General features: G+C 36.3%; 1 protein-coding gene across 1 annotated transcript in view; it reads left to right on the top strand.

Annotated features, from left to right (window-relative positions):
• MAP3K2 (mitogen-activated protein kinase kinase kinase 2) overlaps positions 1-20,971 on the top strand; it is a 102,574-nt gene extending 81,603 nt beyond the window's left edge. Inside the window, exons 14-17 of the mRNA XM_049615774.1 lie at positions 89-220; positions 4,553-4,682; positions 10,009-10,186; positions 11,639-20,971. Of these exons, the coding sequence (XP_049471731.1) occupies positions 89-220; positions 4,553-4,682; positions 10,009-10,186; positions 11,639-11,864 (666 nt within the window). The 3' untranslated portion in view covers positions 11,865-20,971. The remainder of the gene's footprint in view (positions 1-88; positions 221-4,552; positions 4,683-10,008; positions 10,187-11,638) is intronic.
• Positions 20,972-21,714: the final 743 nt, after the last annotated feature.

Below are 21,714 nucleotides of genomic sequence, written 5' to 3'. Positions count from 1 at the left end.
TGAAATCACCTTGATGGTCCATGAAGTTCGAATGTTTTGCTTTCACTAGCAATGCTGTAAAGACTTAACAGTGAGTTTTGTCTTTCAGGAAGTAAATGCACTTGAGTGTGAAATTCAGTTGTTGAAAAACTTGCTGCATGAGCGAATTGTTCAGTATTATGGCTGTTTGAGGGATCCCCAGGAAAAAACCCTTTCCATATTTATGGAATATATGCCAGGGGTAAGTTAGTACGTCTTTTGAAAATAAACATATTCTCTTTCAAGTCTTCAATGAGGAAAGAAAAACTAAAACTTTGATTATAATATGTTAAACTACTTTAGAAAATTTTGAAAGTTTTAAATTATTGCTGGGTAATGTAATTTTATTTTGTTTTCATTTATTAACTCATTTTTTTAGACAGTGTTGAGGTATACTAAAATAGGTTTACATGCCATAGCAGTCCACACTCAGATTTCCCTAAATGATCTTAAAATAACCATAATAGCTGGTTTATACAAACCAGGATCCAGCCCAGGACTGCACATTACATTGAACTGTTATGCCCCTTACTTCTTTTTTAATCTAGAACATTTTTACATGGCATAGGTTTGACAAAGAGACTAGGTGCTCTGTTGACAGCATCCGCATAGTGGTGTTTAATTTGTTCCTTTATCTTCTTATTTCCTGTAAGTTAGATTTAATATCTAAATTAGGTTTAAGATGTGGCATTTTTTATTAGAATGCATCATAGATGATACTGTGCATTTCATGTTGCATCCCATTAGGAGACCTACAATTTCTGGTTGTTCCTCTATTAATGATGCTAAGATTGAGTGTTAGATTAGGATGATTGACATCCATATTTCTCTGGTGTAAGATTTTGTTTATTCCTGAAGACCAGAAAGTAACCTGAGCTATTAGCAATGGTGCATAAGAATATCCAGTTCCTGGGGTGCCTGGGTGGTTCAGTCAGTTGACTGTCCAACTCTTGGTTTCAGCTCAGGTCATGATCTCACAATTGGTGAGTGCAAGTCTCATGTGGGGCTCCTCAGTGCCTGTGCAGAGCCTGCTTGGGGATTCTCTCTCTCTCTCCCTTTCTCTGTCCCTACCCCACTCATGCTCATGTGCTCTCTCAAGATAAATAAACTAAAAAATAAAAATAAAAATAACATCCAGTTCCTTTTCAGTCATCTACCTAATGTTTTTAACATGGATTGGTAATCATTGCCTGAGTCAGTAGTTTCAATAGAAATTGCAAAATGTGACTTGCAAACTGTTATTCCTTGTATGTAATTTTTAATATTTGTAGGGTTGTAGGGCACATTTTAATATTAATGTTTTTCAAGATGGTGGTACATTTACTCTTTTAAAAATACATGCATTCAGGGCGCCTGGGTGGCTCAGTTAGTTCAGTGTCTGACTTTGGCTCAGGTAATGATCTCAGAGTTCATGGGTTTGAGCCCCGTGTTGGGCTCTGGGCTGACAGCTCAGAGCCTGGAACCTGCTTTGGATTCTGTATCTCCTTCTCTCTTTGCCCCTCCCCTGCTTGTGTTCTGTCTCTGTCTCTCTCAAAAATGAATAAACATTTTAAAAGTTTTTTTAAACACATGCTTTCGTGTACTTTAACAGGTAATATATATTAGGAAAAACATTTGATTTATGGGTCTCTAAGTGGATTGTTTATTAAAAGTGTATATGTTTAATGTACAAATTTACAGTTTGAGCTTATGGATCAGTAAAACTGTTGACCAGTATCTGATAGTAATGGTTTTAATCATCCTGTTTCACAAGAGCAGCAGTAAACTTTACTTTCTTATCATCATGAATAATTGTTTATAGAGACACTGTTGTTACTCATTGCTACTTTGTATTTTCAAAGATTCTGTTGATAGTATAAATTAGTTGGGTTTTTTTTTAGTTCCTTTGGAAAACAAATTGGTGGGATGTATTTAAATGCCATAGAAATCTTCAAGACTTTGAAGACTTTTGGACTGGTAATTTCACAGAAATTCATTCTACAGAAGTAATCCAAAAGAAGGAAAAAGTTGTGTATATTTATTTTAGTATTGTCTGTGATGGAAAATGAGTGCCCACGGTAGAATTAAATTACTATGGTGCTGTCAAGAGAATATGTTAAAATTGTGAAGGCTATGTTGCAAAGTTGGAGGAAGTACTTACAGTAAGAGAGAGAAAAAGAATATAAAATACTTTTTAATAATGATGATGGTGTTTTAAAAGTACCTGTATTTGGACAAGGATAGGAGAAACTTAAAAAATGAAAATGTGTCATGTTGGAATTGTGATAGATTTTTCTCTTTTATTCACATTTTGATTGCTGTTTGTATAATAAGTATTTAAATTGGAAATAGAAAATAATTCTGAATAAGCATGAATAGAGGTCCTGATTGTTGAAGATAAGATTAAATGGTTGGGGCTCTTGGGTGGCTCAGCTGGTTGAGCATCCGACTCTTGATTTCGGCTTAGGTCATGATCTTATGGTTCCTGAGCTTGAGCTCCAAGTCCGGCTCTGCACGACAGTGCAGACTCTCTGCCCCTCCCCAACACATGTGTTTGTGAGCACTCTCTCAGAATAGATAAACTTTAAATTAACCATTTAATTGGCTGGGACTGATTTACATCGCAAGTGGAGACAGGTGATCCTTATATGTTTAGCAATCTTAAGACTAAACCAGGACCATTCAGGAAGAGGTGTTAGATTCTGCTTCTCATTAACTTCATTTGGTTTTGTAAGGGCAGCTGTCTCTTCAAAGTATAGGTTGTCAGTGAAATCATGTTACCAAATTAATCATAGTTCATCAGCAATCTTAAATGAATTACACATATGCCAAGCCCATGGCATATAATGGGCTCGACATATATGATTTTATTAGACTTAACTGAATCTCCAAGTTTGTGAAAGATGCTATATAATTCTCTCATCAAATTTGCCATGATGATCTCTTTGTGTCCTCAATTCACACTTTGCCAAGATTGTCATCCCATTTTTCAGTTTTCCCAAATGTAGCCTTCTGTTTCTTAGTTGATCTAGAACTGCTTTTGGAATAGAACCATAACTTTATTCTCAGTATCTGGACTAGCAGCTAGCAGTTGATTTCTCTGTTACACACACGTGCGTGCACACACACACACACACACACACACAGTTTTTAACTCACAGTACTTTGCAACTCATTCCACTTGTACACATCGAAGAAGATAACTGTGTTTTTGGTACACAGGAGTAAATAGACTACACTGATGGAGCTGTTAGCAGCTATAGGCTACTGGCCCAGCTGCCCAAGGCCCAGAAGAGCCGTAAGTCCGTCACTTGTTTGCAGCCTACAAGTAATTTGGGGGCTTATTATTTGGACAGCTCAGTTCTAGCTATGTTATTTTGGGTATTACTACAAGTAGAGACACAATAAGTAGACTGAACAAAAAGCCACGTTGACTTGTAGGTATAGGTACTTGGCTGCCTAAGGCTTTCCACAAATGTGTTTGCAAATTTGGGTCAGCAGAATTGCATCTTGCGGTCCCCCCAGATGTTGTTGATGAATAGTGGAAACAAGCAAATGGTTAAACCTGTAAAGTCTAAGAATCTATTTTCCTATGGCAAAGTATACCATTGGCCAAAACTCAAGGAAAGGCAGAAACATTTGGATATAGAATAGATTTTATCCTTCAAGAAACATTTTATTCCTATCTTTTAAAGTGGTGATTAGTCATCAAATTTGCACATTGGAATCAATCAGTAGGGAAGCTTTTTCAGAATTCAAGTGCCAGTGTCTCACCTCAGTGATTCAGCATTCTCAGAAATGGCACCTCATCTTGCTTTAAAAAACATATAAGAAAATTTGAAATTCTTCTTTAGTATATTTTCACATATTTTGAACTAGAATGTTGAGTATGTATACAAAAGAAAAACTTACCCATTCTTTCTCCTGAGAAGTAAATTAGCAGCTATCAAACAAATAAGATTCAAGTAGAGCATATAGAAAAGAGCAAGTAAGAAAAACAAAAGTATATTCAGGGCAAAGAGTGCAAGATTGATTGATTGATTGATTGATTGTTTTTAATTTAGAGCATGATTGGGGGAGGAACAGAGAGAAAGGGAGAGAGAGAATCCCAAGAGGTTCTGCACAGTGAGTGCAGAGCCCAATGCAGGGCTCAATCCAGCAGACTGTGAGATCATGACTTGAGCTGAAATCAAGAGTCAGAAGCTTAACCAACTGAGTTAGCCAGGCACCCTGCCCTCCCAAAAAAGGAAGATTCTAAAAAACACAATTGCAAGAACAGTAGATCGTTAGAACCAACATAGTCATGGAAACAAGGGCATCAGTCAAAAAATACTGTTAAAAGGCTTCTTTCAGCTGTGACCATACTCTTCCAGGGTTTGAGTCAGGAAATGTAGTAGAATTTATGTTAATTAGATGGCATATAATGTCCTTAATGTACTCTCCAACTAAGGCCTCCTAGTCATGAACTAAAGATCCTTTTAAAAATATTTAATAGTGGTTTTCATTTCAAACCATACCATAGTTTTTTTTGTTTTTTTGTTTTTTCCCCTTTTAGGGTTCAATTAAGGACCAACTAAAAGCATATGGAGCTCTTACTGAGAATGTGACTAGGAAATACACCCGTCAGATTCTGGAGGGTGTACACTATTTGCACAGTAATATGATTGTTCATAGAGATATCAAAGGTAAGTGATGAAGTATTTTTTAAGCATACAGTTATTTTTTTTTTTGTGAATCTAAATGAAACAGGTGATATGATTTAAGAAATTTAACATTTAAATTAATACGTCTACCTTTAAAATATCTTAGGAAAGCAATTCTGCTTTTTCACTGACTCTGTCGATATTCTAACCGATGTTCAGGTCTTCACAAGTGGGTAGCTCATCTGTCATGGTTCCAGAATCAATAAAGTTCAAATGATCATAAAAATGAGACCTTTCATACAGAGGAACATACATATATAGAACATTGGCATTAGAGTATAGCAGTTGAGAGTAGGGGCTCTGACACCAGATGGCCTGGTGCAAATTTGGGCATCATTGTGACCTTGGTCAAGACATATAATCTCTCTGTGCCTTAGTTCCTCATTTTTAAGGAGGATAATAATAGTGTCCAACTCAGGAATTTTGTAAGAATTATAAATGAGTTACTTTATATAATATGCTTAAGACGTATATTTAGGAAACACTCAAATTAGGTGTGATGGTGATATGCTTTATGTTGAGATCATATTTAAAGCCATCGGGGTAGGTGTCACTATCTAGGGAGAGCGTAAGAAGAGGGAAGAAGAGAGCCCAAGATGAGCTTTGATAATCTGTAACTCTGTTAAACTCTCTTTTTAAAACTCAGAAACCCAACTGTTTTCAGGGAGCAGGTACGTAAAGGAAGTGCATGACGTGAGACAAAAGCAGTTGGCAGAGATGTTTCAAATTATGAGAGTGCCTACAACTTTGTACTGCATAGCGTATCCAGAGGTCTGATTCTGTAAACACTGGGTTGTGGCCCACATTTAAAGATCACTTTATTTAATCGGTCAGTAAGAAACACACACACATGTGCAGTTGATCCTTGAACAACACAGGTTTGAACTGTGTGGGTCCACCTATTCCTGAATTTCTTTTTATAAACTGTGGTACTGTGAATGTATTTTACTTATGATTTTCTTAACATTTTCTTTTCTGTAGTTTACTTTATTGTAAGAATACAGTATATAATACATTTAATATGCAGAATATGTGTTAACTCTTCATGTTATCAGTAAGGTTTCCAGTCAACAGTAGGCTGTTAGTAGTTAAATTTTGGAGGAATCAAAAGTTATACGTGGATTTTCAACTGTGCCGGGGCAAGGGGTGCCCCTAACCCTTGTGTAGTTCAAAGGTCAACTGTGAATAATAAAAACACATTTTTATTGGTTTTTCTGGGGACATTTTTGAGCTATCGGGTATTTAGTTTCTTTCTGGTATATGTTACATCATAAATATGGCCATATTCAGGCCAAACGGAACATTCCTAACACGTTTCTGGTGACAGAGTAGAATCTGCTTCAGAATGCCCGAGCCAGATCGCTGGTATGGAGTGGAGCTTGCTAGTGTGTCTGGGAGGACGAGTACCTGCCTACTGATCTAAAAAGAAATAGTCTTTCACCTCAGTTGTCAAGTACAAAACCTGATAGCTTCAAGAACCACGTAGGGAGATTCTTTGATTGCAAATTATTCTATTAGGAATCACTTCTATTCAAGCCAGTTTCTCTTTAGTTTTCATAATGAGGAAAGGTAGAGGACCTGAGGGCAGCTACCCCTCAGTGGGTCCTCTTCTAACCTTGCCATTCCGGTAAATGAGGAGGCTGGAAGCAAGCAGATTTAAAAGCATTACAGGGCAAATAGGTTGATAAGAGAAAAGCAAGATATAAAACTGGATATGCAATGTCATCTTAAGTTTGCAAGATTAAAGTACAACCCAGGAGAACAATTTCCATATAATTAACAGTGATTATTTCAAAATGGCAGGATGAGTGATAGTTGTTTTCTTTTCATACGTTTTACTTTCTGTATTTCCCAAGTTTTTATAATGTGCAGTTTTTATTTTTACTTTTATTTTTTTTAATTGTGCAATTTTTAAATGATGAGGGAAAAGGAAAGATAGTTGGTTGCTTTTAAAGTTTAAATCCATGAGTTCATAATGAAACTTAGGATAAAAACGAATTGATCATTGTTGCTAGGAACCAGCTCATTATTTTATAATCGGGTTCCTTTATTCTGCTTTTCTGTTACAAACTGTACTACAGAGGACCAAATAGTGGATGAAAGGAAACATCTTTATAGAAGTGTGTTGGCTAACAAATGAGAAAAGAATAATAGAATAGTATCATTTTGCAACCACTTAGGAATTAATAGATGTAAGCACTAAATATGAACAGTTGCTGACATCACTAAAACAAAGCCAGTCCAGCATTATGTACTTCCTATTTGTAGAATAATACATCATCATCCATGTAGGTGGTTCTGCAAAACAAAAAGCAAAACAACCTGAATCTGATCAAGCCTCTTAGATTCAGCTACGAATTATAGAACACATATAGCACAGATGCATATGTAGAATGACTCCTTGGGATGGAGACAGCAAGATCTGGACCATAAGGAAGCTATAGGCAAACAGTTCAGATTGTTCATAAATTACAAAGAAAAAAAGGGATTAGAGGGAACTTTAGATTAGGAAAGACTTAAAAGATCAGTGAGTCTCAATGTATGGACCTTATTTGGATTGATTTTTTTTAATGTTAAAAATAGCATATATTTAATAATATTAAAGAGTTACTGTCCATCCTCTTAGGTGTGATGAGAGTTTATATTTTAAAGATAGGTACTAAACTATTTGTTGATCCTGGTGTGTTGAATTTGCTTCAGATAATATGAGGGGGAGTAGCTAGCAGTATACGTACTGGTGGGGAAAGATCGTGGGTACTATATTCTTGTGTATGCTTTTGTGTGTTTGAAAAGTCTCCTTAAAAGCCTACTTCTAATGTACTTAAAATTAGCTTTAAAAAGTTGCAAAGTTATTTGGGTAGCTTGGCTACACAGTTTCTCCTCAGCGTTCATAAGAATGGACATTGGTTCGTCATTGGTGATTACTCCATGGCTTTCCCAGTCTGTGTCCATGGCTCCCCCAGTCTGTGACCTGCCTGGGATTGTTCTTCCCATCTCATTGACAGTAAAAGCTGGCTGGTTTGTTGTCCTTCCTCTGGCTAATCATTTTATAGGGAGTGGCTTTTTTGACAGAATGTCTCTGCAAGTTTTGAGTGGTGGGAGATGTTAAATAGGCAGTGTGCTGTTTTTGAGGATCACTGGTGTCCTTATAGCACGCTTAGTCTCATGGCATATAGAGAATGGATCCTGGACCCTCCCCTGGAGAGAGGCTCTGGGGAGTCATTGCTGACTAGCTGGGGAGTTTTCTGGAAGAACAGAAAGACAAGTACAGAAGTCCATGGTGGGGAATGCACAGTTTACATTCTCTCTCTTCTATAATGCGTATTTTCTCTACTGTTCACTCTCCTTCTTAGAGGCCATTAAAAAAAAAGGATAAAAGGACAAATAAGGAGTTTTTTTTTTTAATATAAAATATAGTTAAGGTAATGGAAGACTTAAAAAATGAAAATTGAAGTAAAGCTTAAAGATTAGAACTGATATGTTAATACAATAAATTGCTTATTTAAGAACATGTTATGGGGGTGCCTGGGTGGCTCAGTCGGTTAAGTGTCTGACTTCAGCTCAGGTCATGATCTCACAGTTTGTTAGTTTGAGCCCCGCATCAGACCCTGTGCTGACAGCTCAGATCCTAGAGCCTTCTTCAGATTCTGTGTCTCCCTCTCTCTCTGCCCCTTCTCTGCTCATGCTTTGTCTCTCTTTCTCTCTCAAAAATAAACGAACATTAAAAAAAAAAATTAACAACAAAAAAAGAACATGTGTATTGAAGAAGCTAAAAATGAGAATAGAAATAATTTATATAAGACAGAAACCAGATCTACAATCCCCGAAGAAAGATTGAATTTTAAAATGATAAAGGGAAGAATAAAGAATAAGAATAAATTAACATAGCACCTAGATCTTGATTTCTGATACCATTCTCCACTAAAAGGAACCAGGGCTCCTTGGAGGAATGACTGATTCTAGGACTGGTGCAGGAAATACACAAGTTGAGCCGGGAGCACCTTTTAGTGCCAGAAAGTAAGAAAATGCTTTTAAATACCCACAAAACCCAAAACAAACAAGAACAAGTGATTCAGGGTATGGCCAAGGGACACAGGAGCCAATACAAAGAGCTCCCAATGGTCAGAGCTGGAACAACTTGAGCAAAAACATGATGCCATATTTGAGTATAACTCAGAGTATAAAATAAATATGTGTATTTATACACAAAAGAAAATATGTGTATTTATATAAATGAAGGGTTGAATGAATAAATGGGAGAGAGGAGACAAATGTCCCTTGCAGAATAATTACAAATAATTTATGTAGCTGGTCAGCCTTGAGCACCTTAACTGGGGATTGTGCATAGTGAGCTTCTTCCAAAGAGTGCGGTATGGAAACGGGGGAAGAGTAACTTTCAGTGTGGAACTCAGCAAACACTATCTCATGCCCCTCGAGCAAGAGCAATTTATAGTAAATACAATTAGAAGTTTATTATAAAAGTGAAATTTTAAAACAGCTCAAAGCTAACTTAGAGAAACTGAGAAATAAAATCAGTATAAAACAAAACCCAGTAAGTACTAAGAAAAACTGTAAAATGTCAGACAACTAACATTAAATTATAGTAGTGGGGAAAGTGCTAGAAATTGTTGATTATGAAGGTCCCCCCAGGAAGTCCCTGAGGAGGAGCTAGCTCCTCAGGGAGAGAAGCTGTAGCATGGGCTTCTCGCTTTGTTTCAGAGAAACTGGGGCCAAAAGCCTGCTGTTGCTTTCTGCATCCTTCTCTGAGCTTCACATTCTTAACTCTTTCCCCCTTTTTCTTTGTCATCCTCGCCTCCCACACACTCCAGTCCTTTTCAGTGGGCGAAGCTTTTTAGTTCCTGAAGTGTACAGAGCTGACTCCAAAAATTCAGTGTTTGTGCAGTAAGTCCTTAATGAGCCCTGGCTGTGTGACTGGCATCATGCCAGGTACTGCTCGGAAGACGAAAAGCATTTGGAGACAGACTGAAGAGTCTACTAAGTAATTCTCTACCATTGTTTTTTTTAAAATTTTAGGGGCGCCTAAGTGGCTCAGTTGGTTAAGTGTCTGACTTCGCCTCGGGTTATGATCTCACGGTTTGTGAGTTTGAGCCCCGTGTCCAGCTCTGGGCTGACAGCTCAGGGCCTGGAGCCCGTTTCGGATTCTATGTCTCCCTCTGTCTGCCCCTCTGCTGCTTGCACTCTGTCTCTCGCATTGTCTCAAAAATAAATAAACATTAAAAAAAAAATGAAAAAAAATTTTTAAACAGCCAATAAAAATAATGAATTGAGGATGTTTTTGTATTTTTAGGTGCAAATATTCTGCGAGATTCAACAGGCAACGTCAAACTGGGAGATTTTGGGGCCAGCAAACGACTTCAAACCATTTGTCTTTCGGGGACAGGGATGAAGTCTGTCACAGGCACACCATACTGGATGAGCCCTGAAGTAATTAGTGGAGAAGGCTATGGCAGAAAAGCAGACATCTGGTAGGTTTTGATGCTAGTTTTGCCTGAAAACACTTACCTTCTTACATAATTCCACCTAAAATGGAAATTACTGAGCCAGACTTAGATAATCTTTTGTACTTTTAAATCAGATGTCAGGAAGGGTGCCTGGGTGACTCAGTCGTTAAGTGCTAGACTTCGGCTCAGGTCATGATCGCACTGTTTGTGGGTTCAAGCCCCACATCGGGCTCTGTGCTCACAGCTCAGAGCCTGGAACCTGCTTTGGATTCTGTGTCTCCCTCTCTCTTGGCCCCTCCCATGCTTATGCTCTGTCTCTGTCTCTCAATAATAAAGAAACGTTAACAATTTTTTTTAAAAATCAGATGTCAGGATTACAAGGATTACTATCATTTTCATTTTGCTTTTTTTTTTTTTAATGTTTATTTATTTTTGAAGGAGAGAGAGACAGAGTGTGAGCGGGGGAGGGGCAGAGAGAGAGAGGGAGACACAGAATCTGAAGCAGGCTCCAGGCTCTGGGCTGTCAGCACAGAGCCCAATGCGGGGGCTCAAACTCACAAGCTATGAGATTATGACCTGAGCTGAAGCTGGACGCCCAACTGACTGAGCCACCCAGGTGCCCCTTCATTTTGCTTCTTTGTGGCTTAATAATTAAACAAAAGGAGTTTTTGAACCTGTTTTCCTTTCTTTAGACAGGATTTCATCTAAAGCAGATTTCAGCATTAGAAAACTATCTTCATTTTATTTCCCTGAAGATCTTTGAAAGTTATTAACCTTTTTTGCTAGTATCTTGTAATTCAGTTAATCTTTAGTTTTTTAATAATTTTAAGTGAGAACATAAAATGGTTATTTTCTATTTCTCACTGAGAAAAGTGTTTAATAGATTAATCATTTTAGGCACCTAAAGGCAAATAGTTTCTTTTTTTTTTTATTCTTTTTATTTTTATTAAAAAGATTTTTTTTAATGTATGTTTATTTTTGAGAGACAGAGCACAAGTGAGGGAGGGGCAGAGAGAGAGGGAGGCATGGAATCCAAAACAGGCTCCAGGCTCTGAGCTGTCAGCACAGAGTCTGATGTGGTGCTCAAACTCATGAACTGTGAGATCATGACCTGAAGTCCAGCGCTTAACCAACTGAGCCACCCAGGTGCCCCAAGGCAAACAGAATTTCTAATGTTTGTGTCCTTTGTAAGACAAAAGTAATATTTAATAATCAGGTTAGAGAATTATATAATATCAAGCAAAAATTATAAAATTAATAATGTTCTCTGCCTAACCATTTGAATTAGCCCTTATTGTGGTTTATTTTCATTGATTTTACCTTTAAATTTTAGTTTTATATAATCATAATCCTTCAATGAACTTTAAACTTGAAGTCAAGTTGTATTTAAATGTATATGGACTTCAGTCCTGTTTCTCGTGTCATTAAGTGACTTTCCTTCATGGTGATACTGTTTGTGTAATTTTTTTTTTCTAGGAGTGTGGGCTGTACTGTGGTGGAAATGCTAACTGAAAAGCCTCCTTGGGCAGAATTTGAAGCTATGGCTGCCATCTTTAAAATTGCCACTCAGCCAACAAACCCAAAGCTGCCACCTCATGTCTCAGACTATACTCGAGATTTCCTCAAACGGATCTTTATAGAGGCCAAACTGAGACCTTCAGCTGATGAACTATTAAGGCACATGTTTGTGCATTATCACTAGCAGCCGGTACCTCTACTGTGCCTCTACCCAGCTCCCATCAATTCATTCACCTTCTCTCTGACTGCACTTTTCTTTTTTATAAAAAAGAGAGATGGGGAGAAAAAGACAAGAGGGAAAGTATTTCTCTTGATTCTTGGTTAAGTTTGTTTAATAATAGTAACCTAAATTTTTTATATTTAATCTTTTTTTTCCCTTTCAAGAACTTGAAACTCCTTTTTTTTTTTTTTTAATTTTTTATAATGTACTGATGTGGTTCAGAGAGATAAAAGCACTTTAGTACATAGTCACTCTTTTTAGTACAAACAAATCATTTAAAATACCTAAAGATTGTAGAGTCTTTCCCTGCGTCACTGACCGATTGATTTGTGGTGATTGGGAAGACATGAAAAACAAGGAGAAGAAAATGATGTATGATTTGTAGTTTTTAGTGATAGTATTTAAAATAGATCCTCATTTTTGGGGTTGAGCCCTAAACTTGAGTTTAGGGTAGGTACTCAACTTAAAGAATATAGGTTCCTTCTTATATCTGTATTCTTTAGATCCTAACCTCTGTCTACCAAGCTTTTTGCTCAGTAGGAATCTCGATAGAAAATATGAATCTCTAAGAGGTATGTTTATTTGTTAATTCTAACCAGTATAATAAGCAAATACACTATAATAGATCCATGTTACTGGAATCTGTAAACCTTGAGGGATAGCTTTCTGCTTAAAAAAAAAACAAAAAAAAAACAAAAACAAAAAAAAAAACCACCGGTACTATTTTAGTTTAAAGCAGATATGGGAAGTCAGTGAGCAAATCCAAATTAAACGGCAAAAAAAGATTGCTCTATATCAGCATGCGAGCGGATGAAACCACATTTGCCAGTCAAAAGAAATAAGGAAAAGAAGAACTAAATATTGTTTAGTATATTTGCAACTGTGTTCTTTATCAGAGGTAGATAGTCCCAAAATTAAGGGAAAAAAGAAATAATCAAAATCATGTATACTGTATTTCCCTGTTTCTAGCTCCTGATTCCCCATGGATAACATTCTTTGGGAACTAAGAATTTAACTTGGAGTATCATGTGTTACAGCTAGTGTCATGAGATAAAATCCTTGTTCTTGGGATCACAGAATACTAAAGCACCAAAAAATAGTTACCATGTAAAATAGTGGTTCCCACGTGTCAGATGAGGTTACTTTTGCTTTGCATTTGGCAGTGCCCAGAGATGATTTTTCCTGTCACAACTAGAAGGATGTTAGTGGCATCTGGTGTCCCAAAGCCAGGGACGCTGCCAAACAAACTACACTGTACAATACAAGTACAGCAACCCTGTTCCCCAAGTAAAGAACTATCCTGCCCAAAATGTTAAAAGTGCTGAAGTTGAGAACCCGGATGCAAAGACCAGCCCCAGTTATAAACTGAAAACAGCCATTTGCAGAGCAGGGTCCTTGCAAAAAGTAAGTTTCAGAGAGAAAGTGATGCGCAGTGCATGATGAGGGTTTTACAAGAGCAGATACCACTACTTTAAGTCAAGGGTGAGCAATCTCAACAAACATCAGATAGCAATTCTTTCCTTACCAGCTGCATATTACACCAAAACCAGTACCTTCCATTGTAGAAACAAAATGAATTTAAACACAGAACCTGTTAAACCCTGTATGTATTCTTTCCTCAAAAGTCAGTTCATAATTGTGAGAAAAGCAAAGAATATCAGAAAAGAGTATTAACTATTTTATGGGAAGGTTTAAGGTATTTCTAAACCTTAAGAGCAAGGGCATCCAGTGGAAAGAGGCAGCTGGGAAACTCCCACTAGCTCTAATGGACTTATGCTACTGAAAAATATCAATAACATCAGTAATTTGGCTACTTGCGATTTTTTCAGCATATTAAAGCAAGTGCTAAGTGCTTTATTTTTAAAGGTTAGAAAATAGTCTTTCTGGAGGCCCTAAATGTGTTGCCTTTTATAAGGTTCATAAGGAGCTCTGGTATTTTATTTTCTGCTTAAAGGTATGCTCTTCTAGGGACTCTTAAATTACTTTGTTTCTGAAGATAGGTAGATCTTGGTTTCCTATATCAAGGTCCTATCTGGCCTTTTCTGTAGGAATATTTGAAATACCACTAGCTAGGCTGAGAAAAAAGTCAAAGCACAAATATGCTTGTCAAAGTTTCTCCCATACCCTCATAATCAAAGGAAGCAGCTTACAAAGAAGAATATGAATTAGTGGCCCTTCCCCTGGAAAATCAACTGCCAAATCTTGTGCTATAAACATAGTAACCAAGGATGTGGATCTATTATAATTTCTTTATCTTTTATGAGTGAAGGCATCTCTTCTGCTTGAGCAAGATGGTATCTGGACCAGTGGGCTTTTCCTTCATTCCTTTGTCTTGTGTAGTCTTGATTTCCTTTGGGCTCATTTTTGGTCTGTCAGGGTAACCAGCAGTGTAGAATATGAGACAGATGCTCTTTAGAGAGAAATCTTGGGGGACTGTGAAACCCAAAGCAAAATCATTTGCTTTCTTCGGTCTCTTTTTTCTTCTCTAAGTGCCATAGAAAATAAATTCACCTGAAAAGAATTACTGCTTTAACACTGCTGCAGAAGACCTTTGTTTTATAAGGAAAATGTGGGAAAGTATCGTTCTTTATGTAAAGACTTTAAAATAGACTAATAGTTTACAGAATTGCTATATAAAATGTGATGTGAATTTATTTCAAACAAGTTGTAAAGGTACCAAAACCACAATAAAAGTTAATATATTATACAAAAACTACTAGAACAAAAAAGCTTGAAGTGGGATGAGGTGTGAAAGACCAAAAGTAAATTAAAAAAAAAAAAAATTTTAAAGAACCTCGCCCCCCCCCCCCCATTAGGGGCAGTTAAATATAACACTCCAATTTTTTCTTTCTAATAATGGTATGGATCAACAAATGAAATTTGAACTTTTAAAGATGACTCAATGTATTTTGTTTTTTAAATGCACAACTGATTCTTCTATACTGTAATATTTCTTTGCTGAGGCTGGAAAATGGCCAGACTGCTGACTTTGTGCCTTTAAAATGTGTTCTGCTTTGATAGTGGCAGACTTTTTGGTGCTGGAGAAGATTCACTAGCAGTCTTATATGTGCTTTTCAGGAAATACCTTTCTACGTAGGCCTTGAGAGATTCAAAATGGCATGACTTAGGCTTGGACCAAATACAAGATCTTTTACATTGCAAACAAACTGTACTGAATAAAAGGGTTAAAAAACATCACAATGACTAATGGAAATTTTGATGGTAATTCTTTAAAATGTATTTAAAAGTATACAGACTTTGAAATTTTCAGTATGAATATCTTGAAAATTTTTCAATTTTTCTCATTTATAAAACATGTTTCTAACTTGAAAATGCCTTAGAAAGTTCTCAAAGGCAGTCAACCTTACATAATTTCTATGAGATTGGAATGTTAATGCATAGACAGAAATATAAAAGAAAATGAAAACTTGAATTGGCTTTCACATGAGGGAGGCTTTATTTTATTACCAATAGAAAGTACATGAAGAAGGTGGAATTATTTCGTTAATAGCTCTCTGCTGCTTTAGCTTTTATATATGTCAGGTGTGGTCTGTAGTACTTCTGAGATGGAATTGTTATAAGATATGTGAAGACACTAAGAAAATCAAATCTGAATAGTTTATAGGGATGACCAAGCTTGGGTGCAAAAGCCAAGATGTTCGTCAGATGCAGATTGACCCACAGAAGAGCTCTGTGCCAATGGTTTCATTTGGGGTCTAGAGACCAGTAGCTGGATACACAGTCACCTGGTGTCAATCAAATATAGGAATCTATCAATTTCTTTTAAAGAGGGTGAGTCTTTTTCACTTGCTTATTCAATAATTGTGGTTTATTATGTCAGGTACTAGATTAACTTATCCCTTAAGTAGGTCACAGTCTAGGAGGAAACATGGGCAAATGGATTCTTATTTTATGGCATACCCTAACTCTGAAAGTTTAGCACTGATTTTTTAAAATTCTTTTTTCTTTAAATGTTTACTTATTTATTTTGAGAGAGAGGGAGTGGGAGAGGGGCAAAGAGAGGAGAGAGCAAGCTTCCCAAGCGGGCTCCGCACTGTCAGTGCGTAGCCCATCGTGGGGCTGGAACTCACAAACTATGAGATCACGGCCTGAGTTGAAATCGAATCGGAAATCAAGAGTTGGACACTTTACCGGTTAACCTACCCAGGTGCCCCCAGCAGTGATGTTTTAAAATGCTGTTGTTTTTTATGAAATGAGGGGAAAGCAATTTTGGGTAATCTGGCTGTTACAAACTAAAATGTCATTAACAGAGATTAAAAGTATCCCCAAATTGGAGGGACCCTCTGGGGTCAGGCGGCCTCTTTCTCAGAACTCCCTCTTATATAAAAGTTCAGTACCTACTCAATTCCCGTGATGAGGGGCATAAATTCCATAGGTTTTTTTCCCTGCTTTTTCTTTCAAAGAGAAAATAAATTTTTTTTTTTAGTCTAAACTATTAAAATGCCCAAAACATTTGATAGAAATTGAATCCTGTCAACAGTGTTACATATGCCAGGATCAGGACAGTGTCTTGAGACCTCATTATTTTATATTAAGTTTGGCCTTTTTACAGATGTAATGTTCGTATTTATTTGAATTTTAAGATTGATTAACTGTTAACGAAAAGCAATTTAATTGTTCATTTTTGGTAGTGCCTTTTTCTCTGTATGCCTTAATTTTATTTTATATCAATAATAATTCAAGTTACCCACCGAAATGAAGGTTTTTCCAAAATCAGTAGGCTTCAAGAGTTCATTTGGCCTTGGGACTGTATATTGACCCTTAAATCTTTCTTAATGCCTGCTTCCTCCTACCCTTTTCTACCTCTTTTTATTTTACATATATATATGTACATATTTTACATCTATATATGTTAGAAGAGAAACATTAGCGTTAGTCTATGATAGACAAAGTGCAGTCTCCACTAGACCTGAATGCCTACGATAAGGATAGAAAGAGGTATTCTAATTCTAAAGAGACATAGCAGATTTTTTTGCAGGTTGGTAACTTGACTGTCAGTCACATTGGCACTGTCCAAATTCTTTGTATATCATGGTTCAATGATGATTTTCATAGCAGGGCTAGAATGGTTAATTTTGCCCTAAAGAGGTGATTTAAATGGTTTACAAATGTTAAGGCAATGCGACTTAGGGCAATGCGCAAGGAATCCAGGGATAGCAGTTCTGATCCTTACTTTTAATTAACATTTTGACTAAAAACTCTTACTTTTCTGTGAAGAGAGAGACTGTGTGTGTGTGTGTGTGTGTGTGTGTGTCTGTGTGTGTCTGTGTGTGTGTCTGTGTGCACGTGGGAGTTGGGGCAGGGCTGGGAAGGAGGGAAAGGTATGAATGTTCAACTAGATTAGTCTCCGTTCTTAGAAGAACTGAAAAGTGTATGACCTACTGATGTGGGTGAGTGTAATTGTCTTCAGGTAGGAACGCCAGCATATTTTCCACAAGTAGCTAGTACAATTGATTGTTTAATAAAGATATTTATTGTAAATTGCCAAGCTTTTGGTTGGTAAAAGTAGATTAAAATTGAATTTGTGTGTGTGTATAATAGCTTATATATAATTCTGAAATAGAAAATAATTGATTTTGCATAGTTCTTCATGAGCTCTTTGGAATAGAAATTCTTCCAGACATTATGAAAACAAGCTTCCTTAGCTTACCAAGTATTCAAAAGGAAATTGTCTTATACCTCTTTTTGGTTGGCTGAGAAGGCGTGCTGTGAAGCCACTGTTCCTACTTCATAGTTGCTTTAGCTTTGCTTTGACTTCTGCCATGGTCTGGACGGTATGCCATAGTAGAGGTGGGAAGTATCAGGGCCAACCATCTCTCCATACTCACCTGTCAGAGCTGTAGATGGTGATGAGCTCTCAGGGGAGTCTAGAGAATCATCTCTTGGTGATAGAGCAGACATGGTTCAGTCTCAGAAAGTTGAGGGAGGAGTCATAGCTAGAGTAAAAAAAGAATGCATTTTTATTTGTTGCCTGTATACAGTCTCATGTAAGTCTTCATATTTTTCATAATTATGCATTTTAATTGATAGTAGTATGATACTTTAGTTTATAATGGCAAAGGCATCTAGTCAGTGAGTACTGTTATTCCCTATGCCTGATGACTCCTTGTTTGTATTCACAATCTGTATTATCAGAATCACTTTAAACCAAAGCTTTTATATTCCCTGCACACATAGCCAAAATGATGATCACTGTTACTTCTGCCCACCTGTAAGCTAATAGTATAATTGTGATAAAGCAGGTACTTGTAGAATTTGTATCTCAATCTATCCTTCAAGTAAAAAGACAGGTGCTCAGTATTTGCATTTAGACATACAGAACTTACTTCAACTATTATGGAACTATATAAACATTACAAACTTGAGCTTGTACATGTGCCAATTTTATTGTCATTTGACCATAGATGCATATACGTATACGTTGACATGTGATGCCTCAGGTTGGTGGCATACTTTCTTCCTTGTGTCTTAACATTTATGAACTTGTGTTTGACTTGAGGGGCTTTTAAGAAAGCTGTGAAGAAAAGTAGGTTATGGGCTGACGTCTGCTTTGTGCCATAGACATTTTGGAACATAAGGAAGAGCCTGCTCTTCAGTATACGTGCAGAATTCGTCCCCAGATAAGGATTTCTTAGTCCCTTTATGCCAGTTGAGAATGGTAAAGTTTGTGACTAAACTGAAAAGCACTTTTGTGTTCCTTTATATTTTTTTAGAATTAAAAAAAAAGAAAAGAAAACATGTAACTAGTGGTGATTTTAGCGTATGTATTACTTGGAGGGGAGAGAGAAGTAACAGAGTCCCATCTCTATTAGATACTTAGGCTCCAAAATGGATTTGACATATTCTAATTTTTCCAAAGACTTTTCCACCTGGAATAGGAAGAGAGAGCTAGTGGAAACATTTGAGCTGGAAAGGCTTATGGGCAAAGGAAAGTGGGCCAAACCCTTGCAATATACCCTGTTCAAGTGCAAGTACAGTGTCTACAGATAAGAATACTTCTTTAAAAACAAACAGTTGTTTGTAATACAATCTTAATTAGTAAGTAAAAGGTTTACATTTTTTCTATTGCTATTGGTTTTAAAATTTGCTAGCCTGCATTCTGATATATTATAAGAGTTAATACCAAAAATACTTTTAATGTCTGACATCTCTTACATTTCACATGGTTCTTTTTATTCAAGTATCATTGTAAATAAAAGTAAACTTGGATAAATTTGAGAATAAACTTTTAATTGTTGCAAACTATGATTATCAATTTGTAAATTTACCCTTTGACCTAATGTACATTTTTTAATGTAGCCATTAAATTGTCTATATTTAATCTATTAGTTGATCTCTGTAAACGTTTTTAATCTCAGTTGAATGCTGGGCAGTTTATAATTATGTACAAAGGTGTTTTTTTCCTATCAAAGTTGACTTTTGCACATTTTTGGAAATGTTTAATTTGTACACTGATTTACTACTCTGACCAATAATTGTTGATGGGTGTATGAGTATCATGAATGCGTGCATTGAACTACTGTCTGTGTCTTTATGTTTTAACTTCTTTCAAGATGTAGCCATCAGTAACTGCACTGCTATTACTGACTTAAATGGACTTTCTTGCTTTTACAAAGTATACTTATCTATGGTTCTATCTTTGTTGGAGAACTCAGGAGTTCAACATCGCTTTCTGATTTTATATGTATTCTAAAATCATGACTAAGTTGAAAGTATGCTTGTAACTCTGTGTATCAGGGGATGTGTGTGTGGAGATGTCTTTTTCTGTCTGTAGGCACATGTATATATCCCAGTAATTTCTTATTTTCATTTTATTTCTACATTTTTATGAACTTGTTTTATATGCGTACTGTTTAGTTAGAATAATTAAATATATATAAAAGCTTTCTGAGAGATTATTTACTATATGAATATATTTTCAGCTGGCTGATCAAAAATATTTTTTTAATTTTGTTTTTAACCATTTAAAATGTATTTGTATTTCCAGAATTGGATGCAAATTTACTTAGATATCAATTAAAATACTCTTGCAAGGAAGGGAATTGAATTCTCCTGTGAGAATTCTGTGAAATGCAAATTAAGAGGAAAACTAGGTTTTAAAGCAGTAGCAAGAACACTGTCCACAAAATGGCCTTTGAATCCTCAAAGCTATGAAAAAATGTGAGAAACTAAATTGTCTTGAAGAGATGTCAAGATTTTTTATAGCTGCAGTTGCTGTTGGCCTGTCCTGTTGTTTTTGGGTATTTTCCTATATTCTACCCTAAAGATTTAAACTTTTAGTTTTTCTCTTACTGGGCAAAATCAGACCGCATTTATAAAACAGTACATTGACATATTGTGATCCTCTGTAATTGACTATAAATTGGTTTAGAAAAGTTTGAACATACATTGTTGTGTCTTTAGTGTACTGTGTATTTTAAGTAACTGGCAGAAAAAGAATTGGAAATTAAATTTCCAATCTGACAATGTTATTGTACTTAAGGAAAGCCTTGTTTTTAATATGCGGTACCACGTAAAAATTATTTGTATTAGGAATAAAGTCCACTGTTGAAGTTGAATGTCACTAAACGTATTATGTTACAAGGAGCCGGTATGATTAGAAAAACCTACCAGAAGCCAGATACAGTGTGGTATGTGCCACATTTCATGCACATTTTGACTTTGTGTTGTTCATTCGAAATTGTGCTTGTAAAAATGTATAAAATTTCTGAGTTTTACAATTTTTATGTACTTATTTTTTCTTGCTGGTAAATAGCTTTTTTTTTGAAATCTAATGTGAAAGGAAACCATGTTTATATTTTGTTAGTGATCAATGACTTTGTTTATATGGAAATTTGTATATTGTTGGCTCACATCTTTGTTTAGATTTCTTGTGCATGAAGGCCTGCAATAATTAGCACAATGAAAATTGCTTTTTCTTACATGTTAGTTCATTTTTTTGAAAGATTGTGGTGCAAAGGCTTACTCTGAGTAACCTTCTGGACTTTGGAATGAATATAAATGAATGGCACTTTGAGTGTTAATAAAGCTGATATTTATTTCCACTGTGATTGATTGTCCAGATCTGTTCTTGACAGTGTGTTCTCAATTGTCCCTCCTTTGCCTGAGTTGATCACTCTCTAGGACACCAACCACAGACTGACCTGGAAAACATTGCAATTAATCTTCCCCTGGATAGATCTGTAATGTCCTACCTAACATGCTCTGGCATGTCTTTTAATGGACACTTCAATTCTCGAAATCAGAAATTAACAGTGATTAAAAACAAAAACAAAGCTTACTACCAGAGTGTAAGGAATGGACACTCCCACAGTACTAAAGATCATTTACATTAATACCTTCATATAGAGGCAACTTAGTGATGCAAGTCAAAAACCTCAGAATCTTGTATATCCTCTCACCCAGCAATTTTCTAAGAATTAATCCTGTGGAAATGGTTGCAGATGGGCCAAGATTTGTCTATAAAAGCCCAAAACTGAGGCTTTACATGTCCCAACAATAGAGGCTATTGTAACAAAGTATCACAGAGTGGGTGACTTATAACAGATGTATTGTTTCAGCTCTGGAGGCTAGAAGCCTGGAATCAGGGTGTCAGCAGGACCGTTCTCCCTCTGAAACCTGTAGGGGAATCTTTCCTTGCTTCTCCCTAGCTTCTGGTAGCCCCAGGCATTCCTTGGCTATGGCAACATAACTAGTATCTTCATGTGATGTCCTCCCTGGGTGTATGTATGTTTCCCTCTTTTAGAAGGACACTGGTCCTGTTGGTTTAGGGTCCACCCTAATGCCCTTATTT

The sequence above is a fragment of the Panthera uncia genome, assembly GCF_023721935.1.
Source record: "Panthera uncia isolate 11264 chromosome C1 unlocalized genomic scaffold, Puncia_PCG_1.0 HiC_scaffold_3, whole genome shotgun sequence".
Classification (NCBI taxonomy): Eukaryota; Metazoa; Chordata; class Mammalia; order Carnivora; family Felidae; genus Panthera; species Panthera uncia.
This window is presented reverse-complemented; position numbering and strand designations above follow the sequence as displayed.